Raw genomic sequence first — 25,282 nt, 5'->3', positions numbered from 1 at the left:
ATAATTGTTTTTCTTTGTTCAGCAGGTACCTGTGCAGTTTCTTTCCTCGGCGGTAAGAGCAAAGCCACTGTTGCATCGACATTTGAAACTTCCGATGGTGTTCCGGCAAGTTCCGTGAGTACATAGACCGTTGAAGACCTTGCACTCATTCACATCTGTAAAAAAAAATTAAAAAAAGTCACAGATACAGCATTTCCTAACCAGATATGGTAATAGTTATATGATTTCATGTTGGCCTGACCATTTTAGATATAATATTTAGTTATTTTTTTTATATAAATGGATTAAAAGTACTGGATTAAAAGCCCTGAGTATTCAGTTTTTTATAGATCTAAAACAATGTTAATTTTAGCTTTTAAAAAAAATATTTGTAGATTTTACAAAATGATTTTTGAACTAAAAACACAGAAAAAAATGGATTAAAAAAATGACAATTATTGATTTAAAAGGGGGAAAATCAGGAAATATAATATACATCTATACTTTGACGATTATTGATCTAAGATGGGGTAGGCTCCAGCACCCCCACGACCCTTGTTGTGTTTTGGAAAAACAATGAATGGTTAAATTTAATTAGTATTTTTTTACTACTCTTAAAAAAGGGCAAAACATATTTTTTTGAAAATTAGATTGGGAGTAAAAATAATACAAATGAATGGTTAAATTTAATTTGCATTATTTTTACTAAATAAATAATAATACTAAATACTATACTAAATAAAATAATAAAAATGAATGATTACATTTAATTTGTATTATTTTTACTACTCTAAAAAAGGGCAAAACATATATTTTTAAAGAGATCGGGAGTAAAAAAAATAAAAATAAAAAAATAAAAAATCAGTGGTCTCATTGGTGATTGGCTGGCTACCGCCTCTGGCCTAGAGTCAGCTCCAGCACCCCCTGCGACCCTATTAAGGCTAAATCGGTTCAGAAAATCAAATGAGATAAGGTCATCTCATAAAAAAATGGGCTTTTTAGATGTATAATGCTAACCAGAAAACTCCAATCCAGATATAAATAACTCTCAAACCAGTTCAAAATCTACCTTTATAGAAGGGCCTTCCAGTCAGAATGTCCCTATTGGCAAAACCAGGTCCTCTTGGGCAGATAGCTCTGTATTCAGGCGAACTGGCTTTAGGACACTCTTCACAGTCGACACCCCAAGCAGCGCCCACAGAGCAGCAACACATGTCCACTCGGTAGCGTCCCGGTAGAGGTTCTCCGCACTCGTCCTCCAACCATTTCATGTAGCACTGCTCACTACGCATGTCTTAGAAAACCCAAAATTCCCCATTACAATTTGCTTTAGCACCCTCAACTCCCAAGTACAAGCCCCCCCATTCTTACCCACACATGTCCGTCCAGTGCTGTCCAAAGTCAAACCCTCGGCACATTCACATCGGAAGGATCCTTGAGTGTTGACGCAGCGGCCATTTGTACACAATCCAGGGAACACCTCACACTCGTTAATGTCTAAAGGGGGGTATCAACATCCCATTTCGTCCAATCAGAGCCAAGACGTGGATCAAATCGATTGGTTATCTGGATCTTACCTTCACAGACGAGTCCTTTCATTCTGGCAAATCCTCGTGAACAGGCAGTGTCTAAAAAATAAGACAGTGACAGTTTACGTTGTTATTATAATGGGATTTCTATTGAGATTTTTGCACAATGTATTTCGGAAATATCATTTTTTTGCATTTTTTTTTGCATTTACTGACCAATTTCGCAGCGTTCACATGGGCTTCCCCAAGCTGCCCCTAATGTAGAACAGCATTCAGATTTGAGTGTTGCTCCATTGATGTTCACCTCACATCGGTTGTCTTGGATGGTTAGCCAACAAGTACTCTTCATGCTATCTGTTGAGTTAAAGGAGAAAAGTTAAAGAATGAATGGGGATATCTGATGGTTAATAAATGTTTGGTGGGTGGTAATTTGTTTATTATATGTGGATTAAGTATACAGTAATCTCTTGTATATTGCGGTTAATGTAGATCAAGGGGTGTCAGACTCGGGTTGGTTCGTGGGACGATAAGGCGCACTTAAAAGTCTTAAATCTTCTCCAAAATAGACAGTGCGCCTTATAATCCAGTGCGCCTTATATATGGAAAAAACGGGAAACCAAAAACGAAAAACCACCACTGTCGGATATTAAAAAAACACAAAAGCCTGAACTGAAACAATACTGTTAAATATGCAGATCAGCCATCTTAGTTTACAAAATCTTCCATCATATAGCTCCTCCCCCACTGCAAGATTTTATACCAAAAAATCCAAAACATCAACAATGGCTGGCTCTAGAGGTGACTGTAAAGTAGTGAGTGCTTCATACCTGGAAGTCAATAGCAATTACCGTATTTTCACGACTAAGGCGCACTTAAAAGTCGTACATTTTCTCCAAAATAGACAGTGCGCCTTATAATCCAGTGCGCCTTATATATGGAAAAAACAGAAAACCAAAAACGAAATACTACCACTGTCGGATATTAAAAATAAACAAACGCCTGAACTGAAACAATACTGTTAAATATGCAGATCAGCCATCTTAGTTTACAAAATCTTCCATCATATAGCTTCTCCCCCACTGCAAGATTTTATGCAAAAAAATTCAAAACATCAACAATGGCTGGCTCTAGAGGTGACTGTAAAGTAGTGAGCAAGTGCTTCATACCTGGAAGTCAATAGCAATTACCGTATTTTCACGACAATATGGCACACTTAAAAGTCTTAAATTTTCTCCAAAACAGACAGTGCGCCTTATATATGGAAAACATGTCCTTCATTGAGGGTGCTCCTTATAATGCGGTGCGCCTTATAGTCGTGAAAATACGGTAATCAGGATTTTTGGTGACGTTAGGTCAGTGTAAAAAATTACATATTTGGAATAATTTTGGAGGTTTATGTGCGTCTTGCTGATAAAACTTTGATGAGAATGACTATTGTTAATACAGGCGGCATAGTTTTAAATGAAAATATCTTCAGATAATGGTATCCCTTGAGATTTTTTAAGTATACCGCAGTTCAAAAATGGTTGGTTCAATAGATTCTCAGGAAACCAGACTTTTTAATGGCCAAAAAATGAGTGTAAGATTAAGATATCTTACCCACGCAGATGGTATTGGTAGAGTCCAACTTGCTCCCATGGGTGCACTCACAGTTGAAGGAACCAATCACATTGCGACAAACCCCATTGACGCATGGACTGGATTCGCATTCGTTAATATCTGGAACACAAACACAAGGTCATGGATGTGAATTGAAATATTAACGAGAGAAAAGTAGGTCAGCTCCACTTCGACCACCAAAAAAACAGATGGTTCCACGGCCGGTATGTATAATATGTTCACCTTCACATGTCTCCGATTCTGGCTTGAAGACAAAACCTTTAGGGCAGGAACATGTGTATGAGCCAGGAGTATTTCTGCATAAGCCGTTGTCGCATAGTTGGCGGTTAACCAAGCACTCATTGATATCTGAAAAAGAGTTTGTAGAATTTGGTGAAGTCATTTGTATAAAAAAAAAAGCATTAAGCCAAAAAATATTGGTTCCTTCTGACGTTATCCAGCATAATCCGTGCAATTTATGATTATATTTTGCATGGCTATTTGCCAAAGCATGACTTGAATACCATCAATAAAGTATTTGCATCAAAAGACAATATTTTCATTTGTAATTTTGTATTCTGTCTGGTGTTTGTAATTGCTTTTCTGGTTTCGTGACTGGATGTGGATCGCTGCAAGGTAAACAGTGATAATATACAATGTCAAGTTATTCATTTATCTGGCTCAAAATGGAGTTATTTTAGATATATTTTTTTCTGGAACCAAGTACTAAGCACAATTTAAAACAACTATCCTTCATTTTTTTCTACCCCCACCAGTCAAATTCAACAATTTAATTCTACAATTTACATTTTACTACTACTATTACTTCTACTGCTTTTATTTTACTACTACTACTACTATTATTTATATTTTACTACTACTATTTATATTTTACTACTAGTACTATTTATATTTTACTACTACTATTCATATTTTACTACTACTACTATTTATATTTTACTACAACTACTTCTATATATATTTTACTACTATTACTCTTTGTATTTTACTACTACTACTATTTTTGTTTTACTATAACCACTGCTACTTTTTGTTTTACTATAACTACTGCTACTTTCTGTTTTACTATAACTACTACTTCTATTTCTGTTTTACTATAACTACTACTTCTATTCCTGTTTTACTATAACTACTACTTCTATTTCTGTTTTACTATAACTAATACTTATATTTCTGTTTTACTACTACTACTATTTCTATTGTACTACTACTACTATTTTTGTTTTACTATAACTACTACTACTATTTCTATTGTACTACTACTACTATTTTTGTTTTACTATAACTACTACTACTATTTCTATTGTACTACTACTACTATTTTTGTTTTACTATAACTACTACTACTATTTTACTACTACTACTATTTTAGTTTTACTATAACTACTATTACTATGTTTGTTTTACTACTACTACTATTTGTGTTTTACAACAAATTCTATTACTACAAATCCCATTTGGAATAAAGATGGCGAATGTATAACACTTTCTAAATAAGCACAGAGATTTCTATTGGCTTTCAAAGCGTGCACACTCACCCACGCAAAGTTTGCCACTGGTGTCGGACTCGTAACCGATATTACAGATGCAGCGGTAACTTCCTCGCAGATTCTCACAAATGCCATTCTGACAAATGTCTGGATCCAGTGCACACTCATTAATATCTAGGGAAAATAAAAGCAATTTATTTAGCAGTTACAAAAAAAAACAAAGCAGTTCTATGCAACATGGATGAGCATCAAACTGACCTCTGCCATCTGCTGTGATGCCGATCCCACTACTGCAAACGGCCTGGAACTCAGCTAAAAATATTTTTAAATTAAATTAAAAAAAAAATCCACACAGTGCATCAACGCAAATCTTAAAAAGCATTTTGTTGAGCTTTTACCTGAGTTTCGTGAAGGACAGGGATTACAAGGTTCTCCAAATCCATGCTCAGGATTAGCACAACAGCACTCCGACTTAGTCACCGCACCCGGGAAGGGCCTTGAGCATGTGCCCATCTTTATGGCACCGTAACAGGTGGTCCTCATATGGGTGTCCACGCAAACTCTCCCATCCACATCAATAGCCAGGCCCGGCGGGCACTCACAGCGGAAAGAACCCTCCGAGTTAATGCAGCGGCCATTCATGCAAATTCCAGGTGTCAGACACTCGTCAATGTCTTTAAAAGAGAGGGAACGTCAGTCACAATTTTGCAGCTCCTTATCGCTAATTGACCAATTAAACCAAACTAGTTTTAAGGCTATTTAGTTAAAAAATTCAATTCTAAATTCCCCTAGTTGTGCTAAAAACATGTAATCTCATGCGCCTTATACGTAAGTGGATAAAAAATTGATGAATCATTGTATAAAGTTCGTTTTAGCACAAATCCACCTTGCTAATGTATAACTCAATGCCTAACTACTACTACTATTACTACTATTAGAACTTGTGATAATTTGTTTCAGGTGTACTGTAATTATTTTCTGTATAAAAATTTAATTTGGTGTTCAAAAAGTCTTTTGCAAATTTGAGTCTGATCGAGGTCGTCTTATATTCGGGACAAAACGTTAATACAATTTCTACTACAGTTTCATCTTGTGGATCAACTACCTACTACAACCAACGTACCAGTGCAGTACCGTCCATTTGATGCCAGGGCAAAACCAGGTTTGCATATACACTTAAAGCTGCCATCTTCATTGATGCACATGCCATTTAGACACATGTTGGTTGTGGCACATTCATCGTGATCTGGAGGGAGAGAAAAACATAAATCAAGTTCTGACAAGTTTTCCTAAGGGGAAACAAATATTTGGACACATCCCTTAAAACAAGGGTGTCAGACTCGGGTTGTTTCGCGGGCCGCTTTAACGCCAACTTGATTTCACAACCATTTTAGATATAATATTTCGATTTTTTTTTTTGATGAATGGATTAGAATAACTGAATTAAAAGCCCTGAATATTCAGTTTTGTATAGATCTAAAACAATGTTTATTTTAGCTTTTTTGTAGATATTTTTAGATTTTACAAAATTATTTTTGAACTAAAAACAGGAAAAAATGGATTAAAAAAATTACAATTATTGATTTAAAAGGGGAAAAGTCAGGAAATTTAATATACATATATACTCTTCATTTTAATTTGATCCTAAAATACGGACGTTTGGTCGCCCGGACATTTGGTTGCCCCGACGTTTGGTCTCCCGGACGTTTGGTCGCCCGGACGTTTGGTCGCCCGGACGTTTGGTCGCCCGGACGTTTGGTCGCCCGGACATTTGGTCGCCCGGACGTTTGGTCGCCCGGACGTTTGGTCGCCCGGGTGAACATAATTTTTAGAGCTGGTTATACCCATTCATTTGAATTTGATCCTAAAACAGAAAGTCAGACCTCATGATCTACTTTCCCGGTCCACACAAAATGATCCGGCAGGCCAGATTTGGCCCCCGGGCCACCACTTTAAAAAACGTGCCTTAAACAGACTACAAACTTGAAATAACCCAAAGTCTTATTATGTTAATCACACTAACTTATTGATTTTTTTTAAAAAGTTGCTTGTCTCCTTACCAATACAGTTCTTTCCACTCGGCGTGAGTTCAAATCCAGCATTGCAGATACACTGGAAGCTTCCCTCGGTGTTGACACAGCGGCCATTACGACACATCACCCCATTGACGATACATTCATCAATATCTACACAGTCAACAACGATCAACAGGTATTTCAATTTAATTTAAGAGTTAAAGAAATTGATTTTGAGTTCGGATATATACCTATACAAGCTTGCTTGGTGGGTGTTCCTTGGTAACCCTCATGACATTTGCAGTGATAGGACCCCGGTGTATTTACACAGTCGCCATTAATACATGGATTACTTACACATTCATCCACATCTAAAATGGAGAAGACAAATGAACTATGTTATGTTACATAGAGTGACAGAAGGTGGCAGTACAAGGCTGCAATAAGACTTTGGGGGGGGGGGGGGATTTGTAGAGAGGGGTAGTTTGCTTACCAATGCATTCTCCACGTACATCCTGCTTATAACCCATGTTACATTCACAGCGATAACTGGTGGGTGTGGGAATACAACGTCCATTCAGACACAGATTGGTAAAGTGCCTACAGATGTCAACGGTGTCATTCACAGTAAAAGTGCCTGGCGGAATGAAACAAAAAAAATTGGGAAATCATCAAGACTGAATCTAGAAAGACATTTTCTGTCCAATAGCTAGTCAGATCTTACAGAAATGTTTAATTTGTAGGAAAGGCAAGCAAATGAGATTAAAATATACCGACTGTTTTTGCATTTTATCTCATGTTATACTATATTAAACATCTGCAAAACTTTTTTTTTAAATCGGAGATGTATATGATGAAAAAAAACAACTAAAATGTGACCTAACTAATGTTTTTTAGCAGAAGCACCCACTTAGCAGAGCCAGGACCATTATCAGGGACCCATACCACCCTGGTTACAATCTGATCCAGCTGCTGCCTTTCTGGGAGACGCTATAGTTCCCACAAAGTATGGACGAATAGGCTTAAGGACAGTTTTTTTTTTCCCATAGCCATCATGACTTTAAACTTGCAGTAGCATGACACACAGTCCCTTCTGTGTAATAAGTTAGGGGTGAGGTAATATGAAAAGACATTTAAGGGTAGTGATCTGCCTCCTACTGGCTGACTGAAGGTAAGTGAAAGATAGTAAGAGGTAAGTGATGTATATATAACGGCAGAATGCCAAATTACAAGTCTGAAATTATCACTTATTTGGGTCTTTTGCCAAGAAAACACACTCTATGGAGAATCACTACCAATTTCGTCATACGCAGTTTCTGGGTATGATGACAATTAGGCTTTTGTCGGGTCAATAATGATGACAAGTTGCTAATATAATCAGAAAAAAACACTTTCTTACATGTTTCAAAGATTCAACTGAATAGTCAAACCAACTCAGTAATCCTTTCACAATCACCTAGTAAACAGTCAAACATACCTATTGGATGGTGTTTCATTAGTCCACCGCCATTCCCTCCAAAGCTTCCACCATTCCCCCCGTTGCCTCCACCATTGCCCCCGTTGCCTCCAAAGTATCCGCCATTGCCTCCATTCCCATTGGGAACACTGGGATATCTGTGTCCGTTGTTGCTAGGGTAGTATCCGTTGGGATAGCCGTTTGGTAGGCCGTGTCCTTGGGGAACGCCCACGATACATAAACGACGGAACTCATCTAGAAGAGAAGAGATTGGGAGAATGCAAATATTGTTGATTATCAGTGCCATTTTGATTACTGTATTTTCACGACTATAAGGCGCACTTAAAAGTCTTAAATTTTCTCCAAAATAGACAGGGCACCTTATAATCCAGTGCGCCTTATATATGGAAAAAACAGAAAACCAAAAATGAAGAACCACCACTGTCGGATATTAAAAAAACACAAACGCCTGAACTGAAACAATACTGTTAAATATGCAGATCAGCCATCTTAATTTACAACATCTTCCATCATATAGCTCCTCCCCCACTGCAAGATTTTATAAAAAAAAATCCAAAACATCAACAATGGCTGGCTCTAGAGGTGACTGTAAAGTAGTGAGTGCTTCATACCTGGAAGTCAATAGCAATTACCGTATTTTCACGACTATAAGGCGCACTTAAAAGTCTTAAATTTTCTCCAAAATAGACAGTGCGCCTTATAGTCCAGTGCGCCTTATGTATGGGAAAAGTTTTAAAATATCTCATTCATTGAAGGTGCTTCTTACAATCCGGTGCGCCTTATAGTCGTGAAAATACGGTAAAATGTTTGAAGCCTCGGTACGAATATGAATTTGAACGTTCATACTCACCGGACCCCCTGACAGGGCACATCTCGGGAATCTGTCCCAAAGCCCAACAGCGGCCGGTGTCACAGCAACATTGCATCTTGGTGTACTGGCCATTCAGCTCAGCGGCACATCGGCCATTAGCCAATGCAGAGAAACACGTCCCAACACGCTGATCTGAAAAAGGATTGGCCATAGAAACAAGGAAGTTATTTATTTTTTCAAATTAACTAATTGACGATTGAGCCTAATAATGTGCTTTTGATTCATACAATATCTCAGAAATACTACGAGTGATGATTTTTCTTAAAATGTTCCCTTCACATTTGTACTCTTTATTGAACACATGAATATGGCGTGACCGGACGTTTGGTCGCCCGGACGTTTCGGTCGCATGGACGTTTGGTCGCCGGGACGTTTGGTCGCCGGGACGTTTGATCGTCCGGACGTTTGGTCGCATGGACGTTTGGTCGCATGGACGTTTGGTCGCATGGACGTTTGGTCGCATGGACGTTTGGTCGCATGGACGTTTGGTCGCATGGACGTTTGGTCACATGGACGTTTGGTCGCCCAGACGTTTGGTCGCCGGGATGTTTGATCGTCCGGACGTTTGATCGCATGGACGTTTGGTCGCACGGACGTTTGGTCGCACGGACGTTTGGTCGCACGGACGTTTGGTCGCCCGGGTGAATATAATTTTGAGAGCTAGTTATACTTTTGAATCCTAAAACAGAAAGTCGGCACTCATGATTGACTTTCCCGGGCCACAAAAAAATGATGCAGCGGACCAGATTTGGCCCTCGGCCTGCCACTTTGACACGTGATCTAGGCCATTAAGAAACACAAGTTTAAATTTGGAATTCCATGTGCTTAATGGGGTAGAATTTCAAAGAACGAGAGTAGTCTGAGAGGGCTAGAAGTCAATTTTAGCTATTTCCTTTGAATCATTCGATTCCCAAGAATGTACAAACTGTAAAGTAAAACTGTCTATTTCGAGCAAAATGGAGGAAGAAAAAGTTCAGCATTACCAGCAGAGGGGGAGTGATACATGTTAGGGGGCCCACATGTCGATTATCTCACTAATGAGCCAGCAGTCTGGAATTAATCCGTTCCATGTGGAGCAATTCTTGCCAATTAGATCCGAACATTGGTGGGACTGTGCAGTGTGTGGGAATACATGAGGTTCCAGCCCTCCACAGACGGACAGGCAGGCGTTCATTATAGGACAGATATGCGTTCCCCATTCTTTTCATAATATATACAGTCTCGAAACGCGAGTTAAAAGCCGTTAACATCCCGCAGGACGAAATGAGCGGAGGATTTTCGACGGGATTTGATGATGAGGATGACGAAGGCTTTTAATTGGAAGCAGATGGCGTTTTGTGTGTTAGTCTTTCGCCACGACGCCAGCATATGCTTTCATTTGGAGAGAGGTGTTTATAGTAGAGCCTAACTGACTGGACGGATCTTTTTCCTCCGAATTCCGCCGTGTGACGGGGCATTAGAGGTTCTGATTACTGGCACGCCCTTCTAGCGCCCCCCTCAAACCCCCTCTGGCCTCCCTTTATTCGGTATCCATGTAAGAGATGTGTCAAAGTGGTGGCCCGGGGGCCAAATTTGGCCCGTCGCATCATTTTGTGTGGCCCAAGAAAGTCAATCATGAGTGCTGACTTTCTGTTTTAGGATCAAATTTAAATGAAGAGTATAGATGTATATTAAATTTCCTGATTTTCCCCCTTTTAAATCAATAATTGTGATTTTTTAAATATTTTTTTCTGTGTTTTTAGTTCAAAAATCATTTTGTAAAATCTAAAAATATATATGAAAAAGCAAAAGCACAAAGGAACTGACCTGAGACCTGGCAGATGATAAATTATTGTCTAACTATAGTTATGCTTTATGGGAGCAAAAGTTAAAACACTAATTTTTTCCCCACATTTCCATATCATATCCATATGTTCTAAATTTCGAGATCTAGTCAAATAAGTGGTTTATTAATTGCTAAAAATAAATAAATAAAAATTTAGTCCGGTGCACAAGTGGTTAGTGTGTGGGTCTCACAGTTTTGGGGTCGAGGGTTCGATCCCATGTTGGTCTTCACTGTGTGAAGTTTGCATGTTCTTTCCGGGCTTGCGTGGGTTTTCTCTGGGTACTCCGGTTTCCTCCCACACCCCAAAAAACATGCATGCTAAGTTGATTTAACACCCTTAATTGCCCTTAGCTCTGATTGGTTGTTTGTCTCCAAGTGTGCTGTGAATGGCTGGCTACCCTGCCTGGTGCCTGTAGTTAGCTGGGATTGGCTCCAGCACCCCCCACGGCCCTTGTGAGGATAAGCGGTTGAGAAAATGAAGAAATAAAAATCCATCCCAACATTCTTTCTTTTATAGTGAAATTCTCACAATATGCGCAAGTATTTTCCAACATGGTTCGAATCTTCTAAAAATCTAAATTAACACCTGTTTGTGTTTGCTGGGATTGATTTCAAGAGCACATTAACACCTGGTAATGTTTCATGGGGCATGTCAGTGAGGTATTCAGTTTGTAAATGATGGGTATGTGGGCCAATAAGTGTACCCAAGTGTGTTTGTTGTTGGGACATTTGGTGACACTCACCTACACATCTGGAGCCGTCTGTACTGGAGATGTGACCTCGTGGACAGGTGCAGACGTAACTACCAGCTGTGTTAGTGCATTCGCCTCCATCGCATACACCGGAAATGGTGCTGCATTCATCAATGTCTGAAAAAAATCATTGGGATTGGTAATTAGTCGACTATGTTTTCGGTATGAAAACCATGACATGTATAATAAGGGTTGAAGTAGAATTTGTAAGTAGAGATGCACTTTATATGTAAATTCTCAGGTTCGTTTTATGGTCATCGTCATACTAGCAACTAAATCCTTTGAAAATGAATTTTTTAAAAATAATTTTTAATTTGGATTTAATCCACTGTATTTTAGGACTGCTTAATATGAATTGAAGTAGAATTTGTAAGTAGAGATGCACTTTATATGTAAATTTTCAGATTTGTTTTATGGTCGTCGTCATACTAGCAACTAAAACCTTTGAAAATGATTTTTTTTTTTAATAATTTTTAATTTGGATTTAATCCACTATATTTTAGGACTGCTTAATATGAATTGAAGTAGAATTTGTAAGTAGAGATGCACTTTATATGTAAATTTTCAGATTTGTTTTATGGTCGTCGTCATACTAGCAACTAAAACCTTTGAAAATGATTTTTTTTTTTAATAATTTTTAATTTGGATTTAATCCACTATATTTTAGGACTGCTTAATATGAATTGAAGTAGAATTTGTAAGTAGAGATGCACTTTATATGTAAATTCTCCAATTTGTTTTATGGTCCTGGTCATACTAGCAACTAAAACCTTTGAAAAAGATTATTAGTATTTTTTTAAATCGGATTGAGAATTAATCCACTATATTTTTGGACTACATAATAAGAATTGAAGTAGAATTTGTAAGTGGAGGTGCACTTTATATGCAAATTCTCCAATTTGTTTTATGGTCCTCACCATACTAACAACTAAAACCTTTAAAAATGATTTTTATTTTTTAATGAAAGCTAGCAATGAAAGACTAACTCTATCACGATTCAACCAAAAACAGGACATTTTGATTTTTGTGAGATTTAGCTTTTCATAACTTGAATTTCTTACGTATCTTATAACAAAATGTAAGTAGACGCATCAATAACTACAGTACAAAACTTTGTACCCACTTATTTCTGACAAAAACAACAATTTTCAAGCCATTTTTTGATCCTAAAAGATCGCTCTTTCGACATTAAAAATCTCGTTAACCACACCAAATAATCACCCCCACATTCAACAATCATTGCATGAAGTCATCCAAGCAATTACGTCTTTATTCTTCTGGAGGGATTAAAGCTGCAAACTCAATCCTCTTCCAATATACAGCTACTAATTGAATTAAAGTTCCATATAGTAGTGAAAATGAAGAACTCCATAAACCCCAAAGAAATGCCAATGGCCTCTGAGAGTACGAAATCGCATAGTGGAGGACCCCACCCACCTTATGTGTACTATGTTTTATGACACCACATTAACTGGCTATTATTCACTCAGGGCTGGGCTTGAGCGGTTCTTGTTGCTTCTTGCGGGAAAACCCAAAGTTGAGTTCCACACTGTATCAGATTTTTTACGATGTGTGCCACTTATTTATATGCAGGCGCAATTATTGTAGCGCCAAGGCACAGAATTACAACATAAGTGGCAGTGTGGTTCATATAACTTTGCGTTTTGGTACGTTTTCTTCTTTAAAGTGACATTTTTTAAGGGTAATTTTCTATAAGGGACACAAAACCAGGGAAAAGTACTGTAGTAAAACTTTTCAAGCTATCAAGTTGTGACTTCTTGGTTCATGATTAGTGTTTATGAATGTTTAAGATAGGTCTAGTTCAGGGGTGGGTAAACTTTTGGGCCCGGGGGCCATATTGGGTTTAGAAATTTGACAGATGGGCGGGGTCAGCACAAGATACGATACATATAAAAAAGTGCATCCGTTAACAGTATATATGAAACATAAACTGGGAAAAAAAGGACTAAAGTATTAACATACTCATCACTCATCATTCAAGTATAAAGTATAAAGTAAAGTAAAAAGGAATATATTAAGAAATATTAAAATGTCATTTAAAAAAGATAGAGGGGTTGTAAAACATAGGGTATCTATTATACCTTATACTTATGTATATTTTGTGTTTTTGGTTTCAGGCAAATCTTTGTCTGTTTTTTTGGTCATGGTCCTCAACAAAAACTACTACTTAATTTCTGAGAAGTGAATTTTAATTACTGCATTTTCACGACTATAAGGCGCACTTAAAAGTCTTAAATTTTCTCCAAAATAGACAGTGCGCCATATAATACAGTGCGCCTTATAATACAGTGCGCCTCATAATACAGTGCGCCTTATAATACAGTGCGCCTTATAATACAGTGCGCCTTATAATACAGTGCGCCTTATATATGGAAAAATGTCATTCATTGAGGGTGCGCCTTATAATGCGGTGCGCCTTATAGTCGTGAAAATACGGTATTTAAAATGGATTATCTTTTTCGGTATATGAAAAACTTTTTTGGACTTGGGTATATAGGATTCAATTAAAACCCAGACTCACCTTCACATTTATGACTAGTTTCACTCTGACGATGGCCAGCAGGACATTTACACTCATAGGACCCCACCGTGTTGATACAGTTCCCCCCAGCACAAAGTCCTGGTACTGCTTGACACTCATCCACATCTACCAACAACAACAAAAAATACAGAAATGTGTAAAAAACATAAAGTATTTCACCCTTTAATTGCAAGCAGAATGTGTTTTAACTTCCGAGATTAGCTACATTAAATTTCCCAGAATTCACGTTGAGTCACTTTTCCTAGTATCGAAAATACAGACAGTTAGGGCGGCCTCCTTGGGGAATAAGTGTAACGGTATGCATCCACGTTTTGACTAAGTGGATTTATTTCCCCCTTGACGGTCTTTGGAATCCAAATCTTGAGCTTGAACACGTGCGTTGGAGCGACTTTTAAAGCGTTGTTCGATCTCCTGAACACGTTCAACCTTTGTTCCTCTACTTGAACGCAATAATGTCTTCTTATCTTCTTTTACATTTGGATTCATGGTCACGTGTCTTTTGTAGTGGTTCCAGCAGGCTGTCACTCAAGCCTCTCTAGTGATTTGGGAACTCTAACATGTGTATTTGCCGTCAGAAAATAAGGATTGGTTTAACCTACAGCAGGATATGGGCTGACGTATGCATACCAAACGTTCATTCCTATCTGGTGAAATCATTTTTAGACATAGTATGTGTCTTTGTAGCTTTTTTTTTATCCTGAGCATTCGATTTTGAAGTCTTGAAGTCCAATGAATTGAAGACATACAAATCATCAGACATTTTCTCTTGTATTGCTATTTATTTATTGCTATTTATTTATTGCTATTTATTTATTGCTATTTATTTATTGCTATTTATTGATTGCTATTTATTGATTGCTATTTATTGATTGCTATTTATTGATTGCTATTTATTGATTGCTATTTATTGATTGCTATTTATTGATTGCTATTTATTGATTGCTATTTATTGATTGCTATTTATTTATTGCTATTTATTTATTGCTATTTATTTATTGATTGATATATTTATTTATTATTATTTGTATTATTATTATTTTATTGATATATTTATTTATTATTTCATTTATATATTTTTATTATTTTTTCAATATATTTATTTATTATTTTATTGATATATTTTGTATTAATTTATCGATATATTTATTTATAATTTTATTTATATATGTATATATTTTTTTTAACTTATTTATTACCTATTTATTTATGTCTAAAATATATTTTTCTGTGTCTGTATTCTCACCCTCTTGCTACTGTGACAATAAAATTTCCCGAATACGGGATGAATAAAGTTATCTAATCTAATCTAATCTAAATGAATATGGTGGAGGGTAGACTGTATTTATCCTCACAAATTTGGAGACTCAACAAGTATGAAGTTTTCCTTTCTAAAGTGATTCAATTGAAACGATTTGAAAAGCGCTATGGTTACAAATAATTATCAGTATGTGTTTAAACTGTGGTTTTCCCGGGAAATGAACATCCAGGCTGGTAAAATGAGCCTAGAATTGTTGACAATGTCCTGGGGATGTTTCTAATTGGTTGGTCAAGGTGACGACACAATGAGTAATGTACATGGCGTCAAGGAACATCAACAAAAGAAAAAAATCTGACCTTGGCAGGCTCCGGTTCGGATGTTAGGGATAAAGCCACGCCTACACGGGTGTGGCTGGGCGGGGCATTGCTCACAGGGGTGTCCCCAAGCTCGGCCAATGGTAGCGCAGCATAGTGTCTTGGTGCATACGATTCCACTGAGCTGGCCTTGACACATCTGGTTGTTGACTTGCGTAAAACACGGTCCAGTTCTGTAATCTGTTAAAGCGAGAAGAGAAATGATTGGTTATTCGCTGACAATTGATGGAATTATGGTAATACGCTGAGTCATATCGTTGACCACATCTGGTGTTGCGTAGGAGGATTTATTTAGGAGACACTGAGTTTGAGTCACTAATTTTTGGAAGGATATCATAGCATGGTTTGAATATCATGACTCACTAACCTTGACGTGAAGGCTTACTTTCGATGTTGAACCAATGTTGATGATTCAATTGCTTTGGATCAAATACTCAAACCACCAAATGAAGCATTTACAAGTACCGTATTTTCACGACTATAAGGCGCACCTAAAAGTCTTAAATTTTCTCCAAAATAGACAGTGCGCCTTATAATCCAGTGCGCCTTATATATGGAAAAAACAGAAAACCAAAAACCACCACTGTCGGATATTAAAAAAACACAAACGCCTGAACTGAAACAATACTGTTAAATATGCAGATGCCATCTTAGTTTACAAAATCTTCCATCATATAGCTTCTCCCCCACTGCAAGATTTTATACAAAAAAATCTAAAACATCAACAATGGCTGGCTCTAGAGGTGACTGTAAAGTAGTGAGTGCTTCATACCTGGAAGTCAATAGCAATTTCCATATTTTCACGACTATAAGGCGCACCTAAAAGTCTTAAATTTTCTCCAAAATAGACAGTGCGCCTTATAATCCAGTGCGCCTTATATATGGAAAAAACAGAAAACCAAAAACCACCACTGTCGGATATTAAAAAAACAAAAACGCCTGAACTGAAACAATACTGTTAAATATGCAGTTGGCATCTTAGTTTACAAAATCTTCCATCATATAGCTCCTCCCCCACTGCAAGATTTTATACAAAAAAATCCAAAACATCAACAATGGCTGGCTCTAGAGGTGACTGTGAAGTAGTGAGATAAACCAGTTTGGCGTCCAGTAGACTTAACATACTGATTGGCCTGCATGAAAAGTGATTGCATATGTGAAGAACAGCCTTAGAAAAGGGGGAAAAAAAGATGGAAAAAGTAGGTCAAAGTGAACTAAATTCTATTTTGCCTTTTTTTTAGACAGACAAGAATTTCTTAAGTAGACTATTTGATCTTCCCAAGGTCTTCATACACGGCTAACCCCATTCTCATGAGGCTTTAGTAGGAATTCATTCAAGAACTGATTCACTTGTATTAATGTAAGCTGCTCATCTATACTTTTTCTTTAAAGTTTAACCTGTTCAAGGTCATGTGGAAGTTGAAGCTTATTCCAATATCCGGAAAAAAACCTTCATTCCTTAGTCAGTATCACTCCAAAATGGGTTATTTCCTTTACTTTTGACCCCATTTCGATCTTTAAATGAGGTTTTCCGACATCCCTATTGAAGAACATAGAAAATGTGAGTTCACTACTCTTATGCTTGGTAGAAAGTTAGTGCAAATGAAGAAAAATTATGTTAAGGTTGGAATTAGAAAAACAAATTTACCGTATTTTCACGACTATAAGGCGCACTTAAAAGTCTTAAATTTTCTCCAAAATAGACAGTGCACCTTATAATCCAGTGCGCCTTATATATGGAAAAAACAGAAAACCAAAAACCACCACTGTCGGATATTAAAAAAAATACACAAACGCCTGAACTGTAACAATACTGTTAAATATGCAGATGCCATCTTAGTTTACAAAATCTTCCATCATATAGCTCCTCCCCCACTGCAAGATTTTATACAAAAAAATCCAAAACATCAACAACGGCTGGCTCTAGAGGTGACTGTAAAGTAGTGAGTGCTTCATACCTGGAAGTCAATAGCAATTACCGTATTTTCACCACTATAAGGGGCACTTAAAAGTCTTAAATTTTCTCCAAAATAGACAATACGCCTTATAATACAGTGTGCCTTATAATACAGTGCGCCTTATATATGGAAAAAATGTCATTCATTGAGGGTGCGCCTTATAATGCGGTGCGCCTTATAGTCGTGAAAATACGGTAGGGTAGAACGAAAGGATTTCCCGTACTTTCCCATCATTGGCGTCCAGTTTTGTAATCGTAAAAGGGAAACTAGGGCACTGACCCAAAAGACGCAGTAGGGGGAAATCCATTTCTGAGTCATTAATAGTCTCCAAACTTGCAGCCACAAGGCAGATTAGAATGATAAGCAATTTGAATTATGAGTCAATTGCATGCTATTGAGGAAATGATGGTCATTCATCCAGACTATGTTGTGAAAGTCAGTCAGTTAAATGAATAAAAGGTTGTTTTTTTTGCATACGTTTGCAGCAAATGAAAGTGATTTGAAACCGGATGATTGCTAGACTTTGTACAGCTGGTCATTTGGTTTGAACCCAGATCTAATGCGAACCATAAGTTGTATACATATGTCGTCTGATTGCATCATTTTCGTTCAGCCTACTGATGAGTATAAATAAATCTGTGTGTAGTTTAGTTTTTGTTTACTGTGTTTATGCTTCATTTGTGTGTTTTGTTCAACCGTAACGCTGTTTTGGGAACCATAGCCCTTAAAAACATGTGTGAATTGGGTTTAAGTCATTTTGAGATGCAGGACTACGAGTGAACTCAAACATTTATCAGTCCTTTCATCTATTTCTCATTCTCATTGTATACAGTGCTTTGAAACCAATGCCATTGTGTTTGTAGATAAGCCAAAAATAGCCATCGCTGGTTTGACAGATATATTTCGGAGGGGGAAACGTGCCCTCACAATGGCGCCAAGCAAAGAACGCCATCATGGCGAGGGTATTGAATGAAGGCAGACTCTGTCAACATGTCTCGCAAAGTTGTCTGGTTTACAAATCTCAGTCCTCTCTCTACTGGAGCTGGATACAAATTATCACCTTATTAGCAAGTTGTCCTATAGGCTGATAGTGGTGCTCGGACGTTTGGTCGCCAGTCTTTTGGTCCCTTTTGGTGGTCGGTCAAATGGTGACAGAGTTTACTGTTGAAACCAGCTCTCAAAATGATATTCATGAGAGAGAGTTTAATATCTAAGAGCGAGAGTTTAATATCAAAGAAAGAGAGAGTTTAATATCTAAGAGAGAGAGTTTAATATCTAAGAGAGAGTTTAATATCTATGAGAGAGAGTTTGATATCTAAAAGAGAGAGTTTAATATCTAAGAGAGAGAGTTTAATATCCAAGAGAGAGTTTAATATCTGAGAGAGAGTTTAATATCTAAGTACTGTTTAATATCTAAGTACTGTTTAATATCTAAGTACTGTTTAATATCTAAGTACTGTTTAATGTCTAAGTACTGTTTAATATCTAAGTACCGTTTAATGTCTAAGTACTGTTTAATGTCTAAGTACTGTTTAATGTCTAAGTACATTTTAATATCTAAGTACTGTCTAATATCTAAGTACTGTTTAATATCTAAGTACTGTTTAGTATCTAAGTACTGTTTAATATCTGAGTACTGTTTAATATCTGAGTACTCTTTAATATCTAAGTACTGTTTAATATCCAAGTACTGTTTAATATCCAAGTACTGCTTAATATCTAAGTACTGTCTAATATCCAAATACTGTTGAATATCCAAGTACTGCTTAATATCTAAGTACTGTCTAATATCCAAGTACTGTTTAATATCTAAGTACATTTGACCGTTGACCAAAAGGGACCAAAATACCGGCGACGAAACGTCCGATCACGGCTGATGTGTCTCCTCGATTTTTGATCAAATAATGTGACTTATACTTCAACGCGCATTACATATATATTTTCCCTTTTTATTGTGTATTCTTTGGCCTGTGTAGCTAATACTCAGATGCGACTTATTGTCCGAAAAATACGGTAATAAGATAATCTATGGCATTCATTTGCTTTTCCTCCATCAAAGAGTGAATCCATTCCATTCTCACATGCTTCCACTCAAAGTTCAAGAGACAAACATCCTCTGCCTGTTTTTTTGCGCCATATGAAGTCATCTGCTACAGAAAGAGCCTCCATTTCTAAACAGACTCTCTGAAGTCATCATTGATAGAATAAATCTGGGCAGATAAGGGAACTCCACATGACCACATTAAAGTCTTTAGCTCATTTAAGAAGAAGAAGAAAACCATTTTAAGCCTCAAAGTGCTTTTGTATCTCTCTCAGACGTCTCCAAAAGATTAAAAACAAAGGTTATTTTCACACTGTGTGGAAAAACAAAGGAAAATACATCTGGCACATCAAGAGAGGTTAGTATGTATGTATTTTATATAAACTTAGACAATGGTTTTTTTTCATCCTCACTAGTGTCACCAAACAAACAACTGATGAAGAATTTTGTATGCATTTTTTGGGGCTAAAATGCAAAATGAACATTTTAATTACCGTATTTTCACGACTATAAGGCGCACTTAAGTCTTAAACTTTCTCCAAAATAGACAGTGCGCCTTATAATACAGTGCGCCTTATAATACAGTGCGCCTTATAATACAGTGCGCCTTATAATACAGTGCGCCTTATAATACAGTGCGCCTTACAATACAGTGCGCCTTATAATACAGTGCGCCTTATAATACAGTGCGCCTTACAATACAGTGCGCCTTATAATACAGTGCGCCTTATAATACAGTGCGCCTTATAATACAGGGCGCCTTATAATACAGTGCGCCTGATAATACAGTGCACCTTACAATACAGTGGGCCTTACAATACAGTGCGCCTTATAATACAGTGCACCTTATAATACAGTGCGCCTTATAATACAGTGCGCCTTATAATACAGTGCGCCTTATAATACCGTGCACCTTATAATACAGTGCACCTTATAATACAGTGCGCCTTATAATACAGTGCGCCTTATAATACAGTGCGCCTTATTATACAGTGCGCCTTATATATGGAAAAATGTCATTCATTGAGGGTGCGCCTTATAATACAGTGCGCCTTATAATACAGTGCGCCTTATAATACAGTGCGCCTTATTATACAGTGCGCCTTATATATGGAAAAATGTCGTTCATTGAGGGTGCGCCTTATAATGCGGTGCGCCTTACAGTTGTGAAAATACGGTAGATTTATTTTCTGAAGTCTTCTCAAAAATGTATTTGTTTTAAAGTAAGCCAGCCTTTCAAAATAAATGAATGTTTTGACCAAATGCAAAATGCAAAACTTAATTAGAACAAAATGTTGCATTTGAAATGAATCGTCATGTTACATTAAAATGGGTAGGACAAAAATCATTGTTTTCATGTAAATTGCTGAAATAAAAAAAACATTGCATGATTTTTTTTAGTTTTTTAGTTTCCATAGTTTAATATGTATTTGTAATGTAATGTATTTGGCAGTTTGGTAGAGAATAAACGTAGTAAACAACAAAATATTCATAGTAAATAGCAGATCTGCCTATTTTATTCTTATTCATAATAAGAGTTTAAATTAAAGTACAGCAAAAAAAAAAATAGGCGAGACTTAAAAGCCAAGGGACAATTTTCTCATGTAAAAACAAACTCACCTCTTTCGCACTGAGGGCCGGTAAATCCGTATATGCAGGCACATCTGTTGGGGCCAATGCAGCGTCCTCCATTTTGGCAGCCATTCTCACAGACAGCTTTAAAAAAAAAGGAAAATATTTGAGTTGGTAAGCAACATCTTTTAACGTTCTCATGAGCGTTTTTCATTGCGCTTCTTTGTCTTTGTCCATAAGTATTATGGTTTGTACTCACGTTGTCCACAGTGGTTGCCAGTGAAGCCTTTTGGGCAGCTACATGAGTCTTCAGCACAACTGCCTCCGTTCATGCACCTGACATTGCATGACTGAACTGTAATGGAAACAATTTGTTAGCTGTTAAAAATATTTCTCATGTTTTCCAATCTAGAGCATAGGTGTCAAAGTGGCGGCCCGGGGGCCAAATCTGGCCCGCCGCATCATTTTGTGCGGCCTGAGGAAGTAAATGATGAGTGCTGAATTTCTGTTTTAGGATCAAATTAAAATGAATAGTATAGATGTATAATAAATATACTGATTTTCCCCCTTTTAAATCAATAATTGTAATTTTTTAATATTTTTTTCTGCGTTTTTAGTTGAAAAATCATTTTGTAAAATATAAAAAAATATATAAAAAATGCTAAAATAAACATTGTTTTAGATCTATAAAAAAACAGAATATTCAAGGCCTTTAATCCAGTTCTTTTAATCCATTTAATTAAAAAAAATATCTAAATATCATATCTAAAATGATACGGCCCACTTGGAATCAAGTTGGCGTTAAAACAGCCCGCGAACCAACCCGAGTCTGACACTCTTGACTCTAGTTTTCAACCAGCTAACCTAGCCTGCATCCAAAAAAGACTAACAAGCACACGGGGTTTAATAGACACACACAAACTGATTACCAATCACACGCAATTGACTACAAGAAGAAGAGAAAACCCGTAGAAGGCGAAAAGCACACACACAGACCTCCACCCCTAAACCCTAAGAAGACATAACAGTGAGGACCCACCGTGGAATCGAACCCTCAACCCCAGAACGGTGAGGCCAACCCGCTAACCACTTTTGTACCGAACTGCCTAATTTTTTTCAGGTCCAATTATTGGTAATGTATGAGAAAAGAAAACCATTAGCTAAACTGTAGCTTACTACAGACAAAATATATATAAATTACGTGAAGTGAACCCTCTGAACTCAGTGTGTAGAAAATGTGGGCGACAAAGCAATACTATTTGTCCTTTTTTTTGTTTTAAGTATTGTTTTCCATTTTGTTGCATCTTTACTCCACAGACAAAACACAAAAGGCCTTCAGGCTACATTCTATCAAACAAACCAGAAGTTTGGAATAAGTAGATCCTGCTGAATGCTGCAGTCACTCAGGAATTTCAACAGGGAGGGAGGGTGGTCTTGACTTGCTATCATTAAAAAAAAAATTGAGAGACAATTCGCAGGGACCAACAGGAGATACTGGCAGTAAAAAAAATATAAGGTGCATTCAGATTTGTTTCCCTAAAACTGTTAGAAAAATAACATGAATTAGGAGTAGGTTTCCCATTTTACTTATATCAGGGGTGTCAAACATACGGCCCGTGGGCCGGATCCGGCCCGTCTGGTGGTTTTGGTACAGCCCGGGGAAGAAAGCTGCATTGTATAAAAAAAATAAGAATTTTCTTTAAAAGTTGTAGTTTTTGTATTTTCCGCTAGGGGCGCAGTGTTTTAGTACGTGCAGACAACATGAATTGACATTGATTTATGTTCTTATATTATTCTCTTCTTCATAATATATTGTTCATAATGTAAAAGGAAAATTCTGTTAATAAACATTTTGATAATTTACTCATTCTTTGCACTATTTATTAGTATTAGTGACTAATACAAAGGAAAAAAAGTGGGCTTATTGTTAGTTCTATGTCATTTTGCAATGAGTTTACTGGTCCGGCCCACGTGATCTCAAATTAAGCTGTATTCGGCCCGCGGACCAAAGTTTGACACCCCTGACTTATATCCTATGGAGATTTTTTCTAAAGCTCATTCCATTCTATACTACTTTCTTCTTTTGCCTTTTATGCCGGCTTAACTAAAAGTTACCCGATTGTCTTTTAGTCCCACTTTGTTTGCTTTGCTTTCTTCCTTCGCATTCCCGGCTTTTAAAATCCTAATCGCAAAATTTAACGTTCATTTCCTCTTTCCCGCTTCTTATACATTGTCTTTTTCGTACATCTGTTCACGTTTCAAGGTTTTCTTTACATTACTGGGACAACTGAAGAGAAATTGCCAGGCTTTGCCTCCGTTTTGGCATAAAAGCCAACGAATAAAAATGTTTTGGATTCAATATATGATAGGAAATGGACCCTGAACACATCATTTCTAGACCGTTGGAATCGGTAAAAAACAACTGTTAATGATAGTGAAAGAAAGGTACCGTACTTTCATAACTATAAGGCGCACTGCATTATAAGGCGCACGCTCAATGAATGACATTTTTTCCATACATAAGGCGCACTGCATTATGAGGCGCACTGTATTATAAGGCGCGCTATCTATTTTGGAGAAAATTTAAGACTTTTCAGTGCGCCTTATAGTCGTGAAAATACGGTAATTGCTATTGACTTCAAAGTATGAAGCACTCACTACTTTACAGTCACCTCTAGAGCCAGCCATTGTTGATGTTTTGGATTTTTTTGGATAAAATCTTGCAGTGGGGGAGGAGCTATATGATGAAAGATTTTGTAAACTAAAATGGCTAATCTGCATATTTAACAGTATTGTTTCAGTTCAGGCATTTTTGTTTTTTTAATATCCGACAGTGGTGGTTTTTTTGGTTTTCTGTTTTTTCCATATATAAGGCGCACTGGATTATAAGGCGCACTGTCTATTTTGCAGAAAATTTAAGACTTTTAAGTGCGCCTTATAGTCGTGAAAATACGGTACTAATGACAAAATAATCCTGCGGTATATTGCAAAAAAATACTATAGGGTGGATTTATGAAATATACAATAGTGAAACAAACTGCAGAACAAAATAAATGTCAATAAAATCACAGCTCAATTCATCACATCGCATTATTTCTTATATAAATTCAAATAATCCAGAAGTATATTAAAAAAATACATAAAATTTGAATCTACATATTTATATTTACACAAGTGAAACAAACTGAAAGAAAAAAATAGCCTAAAAGTCAAAAAATAAATATTTTTTCCATCAAAATATTCAACATAATTTGCTCCCAACCTTATTTTGCATTAAAAAAATGATTTTCAAAAGAATTGTCTTGGCTAAAAATGATACAATGTTAAATAGTTTGTTTAAATTGGTTAAACTTGTTAAAATGTTTCCGACTGGCGTGCAAAAAAAGGCTTTACAAACGTCAGTCTGGTGAAAGGTGTAATTCACTGACAGCCATGCTTATTTATTTCATGTTCCAAGAAGAGTTCTCATGTGCAAAACATTTGGCAGAAAATACGTTTGGTCTGGTTTCTGTCTCGTGACAACAAGGCGATAAATTAAAGTGGGGCGGGCAGGCTTTTTAGTCGACTGTGCAATTGTGTTTCTTCTCTCTCATCTCGAAGTAAAACAGGCAAGTTTCCTTAAACCAGTGGTGTCAAACATACGGTCCACGGCCGCTTTTGGGGGTCCAATCCGGCTCACTCTGGTATTGTGTCTTCTGACTTTCTGACGCATTCATTCTCTACATTACAGGTGTCAAAGTGGTGGCACGCGGGCCAACTCTGGCCCTCCGCATCATTTTGTGTGGTCCAGGAAAGTCAATTATGAATGCCAACTTTCTGTTTAGGATTAAATTAAAATGAAGAGTATAGATGTATATTAAATTTCCTGATTTTACCCGTTTTAAATCAATAATCGTCATTTTTTAGTCATTTTTTCTGTTTTTAGTTTAAAAATAATGTTGTAAAATCTAAAAATATA

The 25,282-nt window shown here is 36.8% G+C and overlaps 2 protein-coding genes across 2 annotated transcripts in view; one reads left to right on the top strand and one right to left on the bottom strand.

Annotated features, from left to right (window-relative positions):
* lsm7 (LSM7 homolog, U6 small nuclear RNA and mRNA degradation associated) overlaps positions 1-25,282 on the top strand; it is a 233,169-nt gene that overhangs the window by 149,772 nt on the left and 58,115 nt on the right. The gene's annotated exons all lie outside the window — the stretch shown is intronic.
* LOC144196976 (fibrillin-2-like) overlaps positions 1-25,282 on the bottom strand; it is a 63,588-nt gene that overhangs the window by 20,566 nt on the left and 17,740 nt on the right. The window contains exons 5-25 of the mRNA XM_077717493.1: positions 21,584-21,679; positions 21,373-21,468; positions 15,736-15,933; positions 14,101-14,226; positions 11,550-11,675; positions 8,961-9,113; positions 8,111-8,344; positions 7,127-7,270; positions 6,885-7,004; positions 6,679-6,804; positions 5,742-5,864; positions 5,017-5,292; positions 4,877-4,930; positions 4,667-4,792; positions 3,351-3,476; positions 3,108-3,227; positions 1,725-1,862; positions 1,557-1,607; positions 1,351-1,476; positions 1,049-1,273; positions 30-155 (exon numbers count right to left, since the gene is read on the bottom strand). Of these exons, the coding sequence (XP_077573619.1) occupies positions 30-155; positions 1,049-1,273; positions 1,351-1,476; positions 1,557-1,607; positions 1,725-1,862; positions 3,108-3,227; positions 3,351-3,476; positions 4,667-4,792; positions 4,877-4,930; positions 5,017-5,292; positions 5,742-5,864; positions 6,679-6,804; positions 6,885-7,004; positions 7,127-7,270; positions 8,111-8,344; positions 8,961-9,113; positions 11,550-11,675; positions 14,101-14,226; positions 15,736-15,933; positions 21,373-21,468; positions 21,584-21,679 (2,910 nt within the window). The remainder of the gene's footprint in view (positions 1-29; positions 156-1,048; positions 1,274-1,350; positions 1,477-1,556; positions 1,608-1,724; positions 1,863-3,107; positions 3,228-3,350; positions 3,477-4,666; positions 4,793-4,876; positions 4,931-5,016; positions 5,293-5,741; positions 5,865-6,678; positions 6,805-6,884; positions 7,005-7,126; positions 7,271-8,110; positions 8,345-8,960; positions 9,114-11,549; positions 11,676-14,100; positions 14,227-15,735; positions 15,934-21,372; positions 21,469-21,583; positions 21,680-25,282) is intronic.

Source organism: Stigmatopora nigra, chromosome 5 (genome assembly GCF_051989575.1).
Source record: "Stigmatopora nigra isolate UIUO_SnigA chromosome 5, RoL_Snig_1.1, whole genome shotgun sequence".
Taxonomy (NCBI): domain Eukaryota; kingdom Metazoa; phylum Chordata; class Actinopteri; order Syngnathiformes; family Syngnathidae; genus Stigmatopora; species Stigmatopora nigra.
This window is presented reverse-complemented; position numbering and strand designations above follow the sequence as displayed.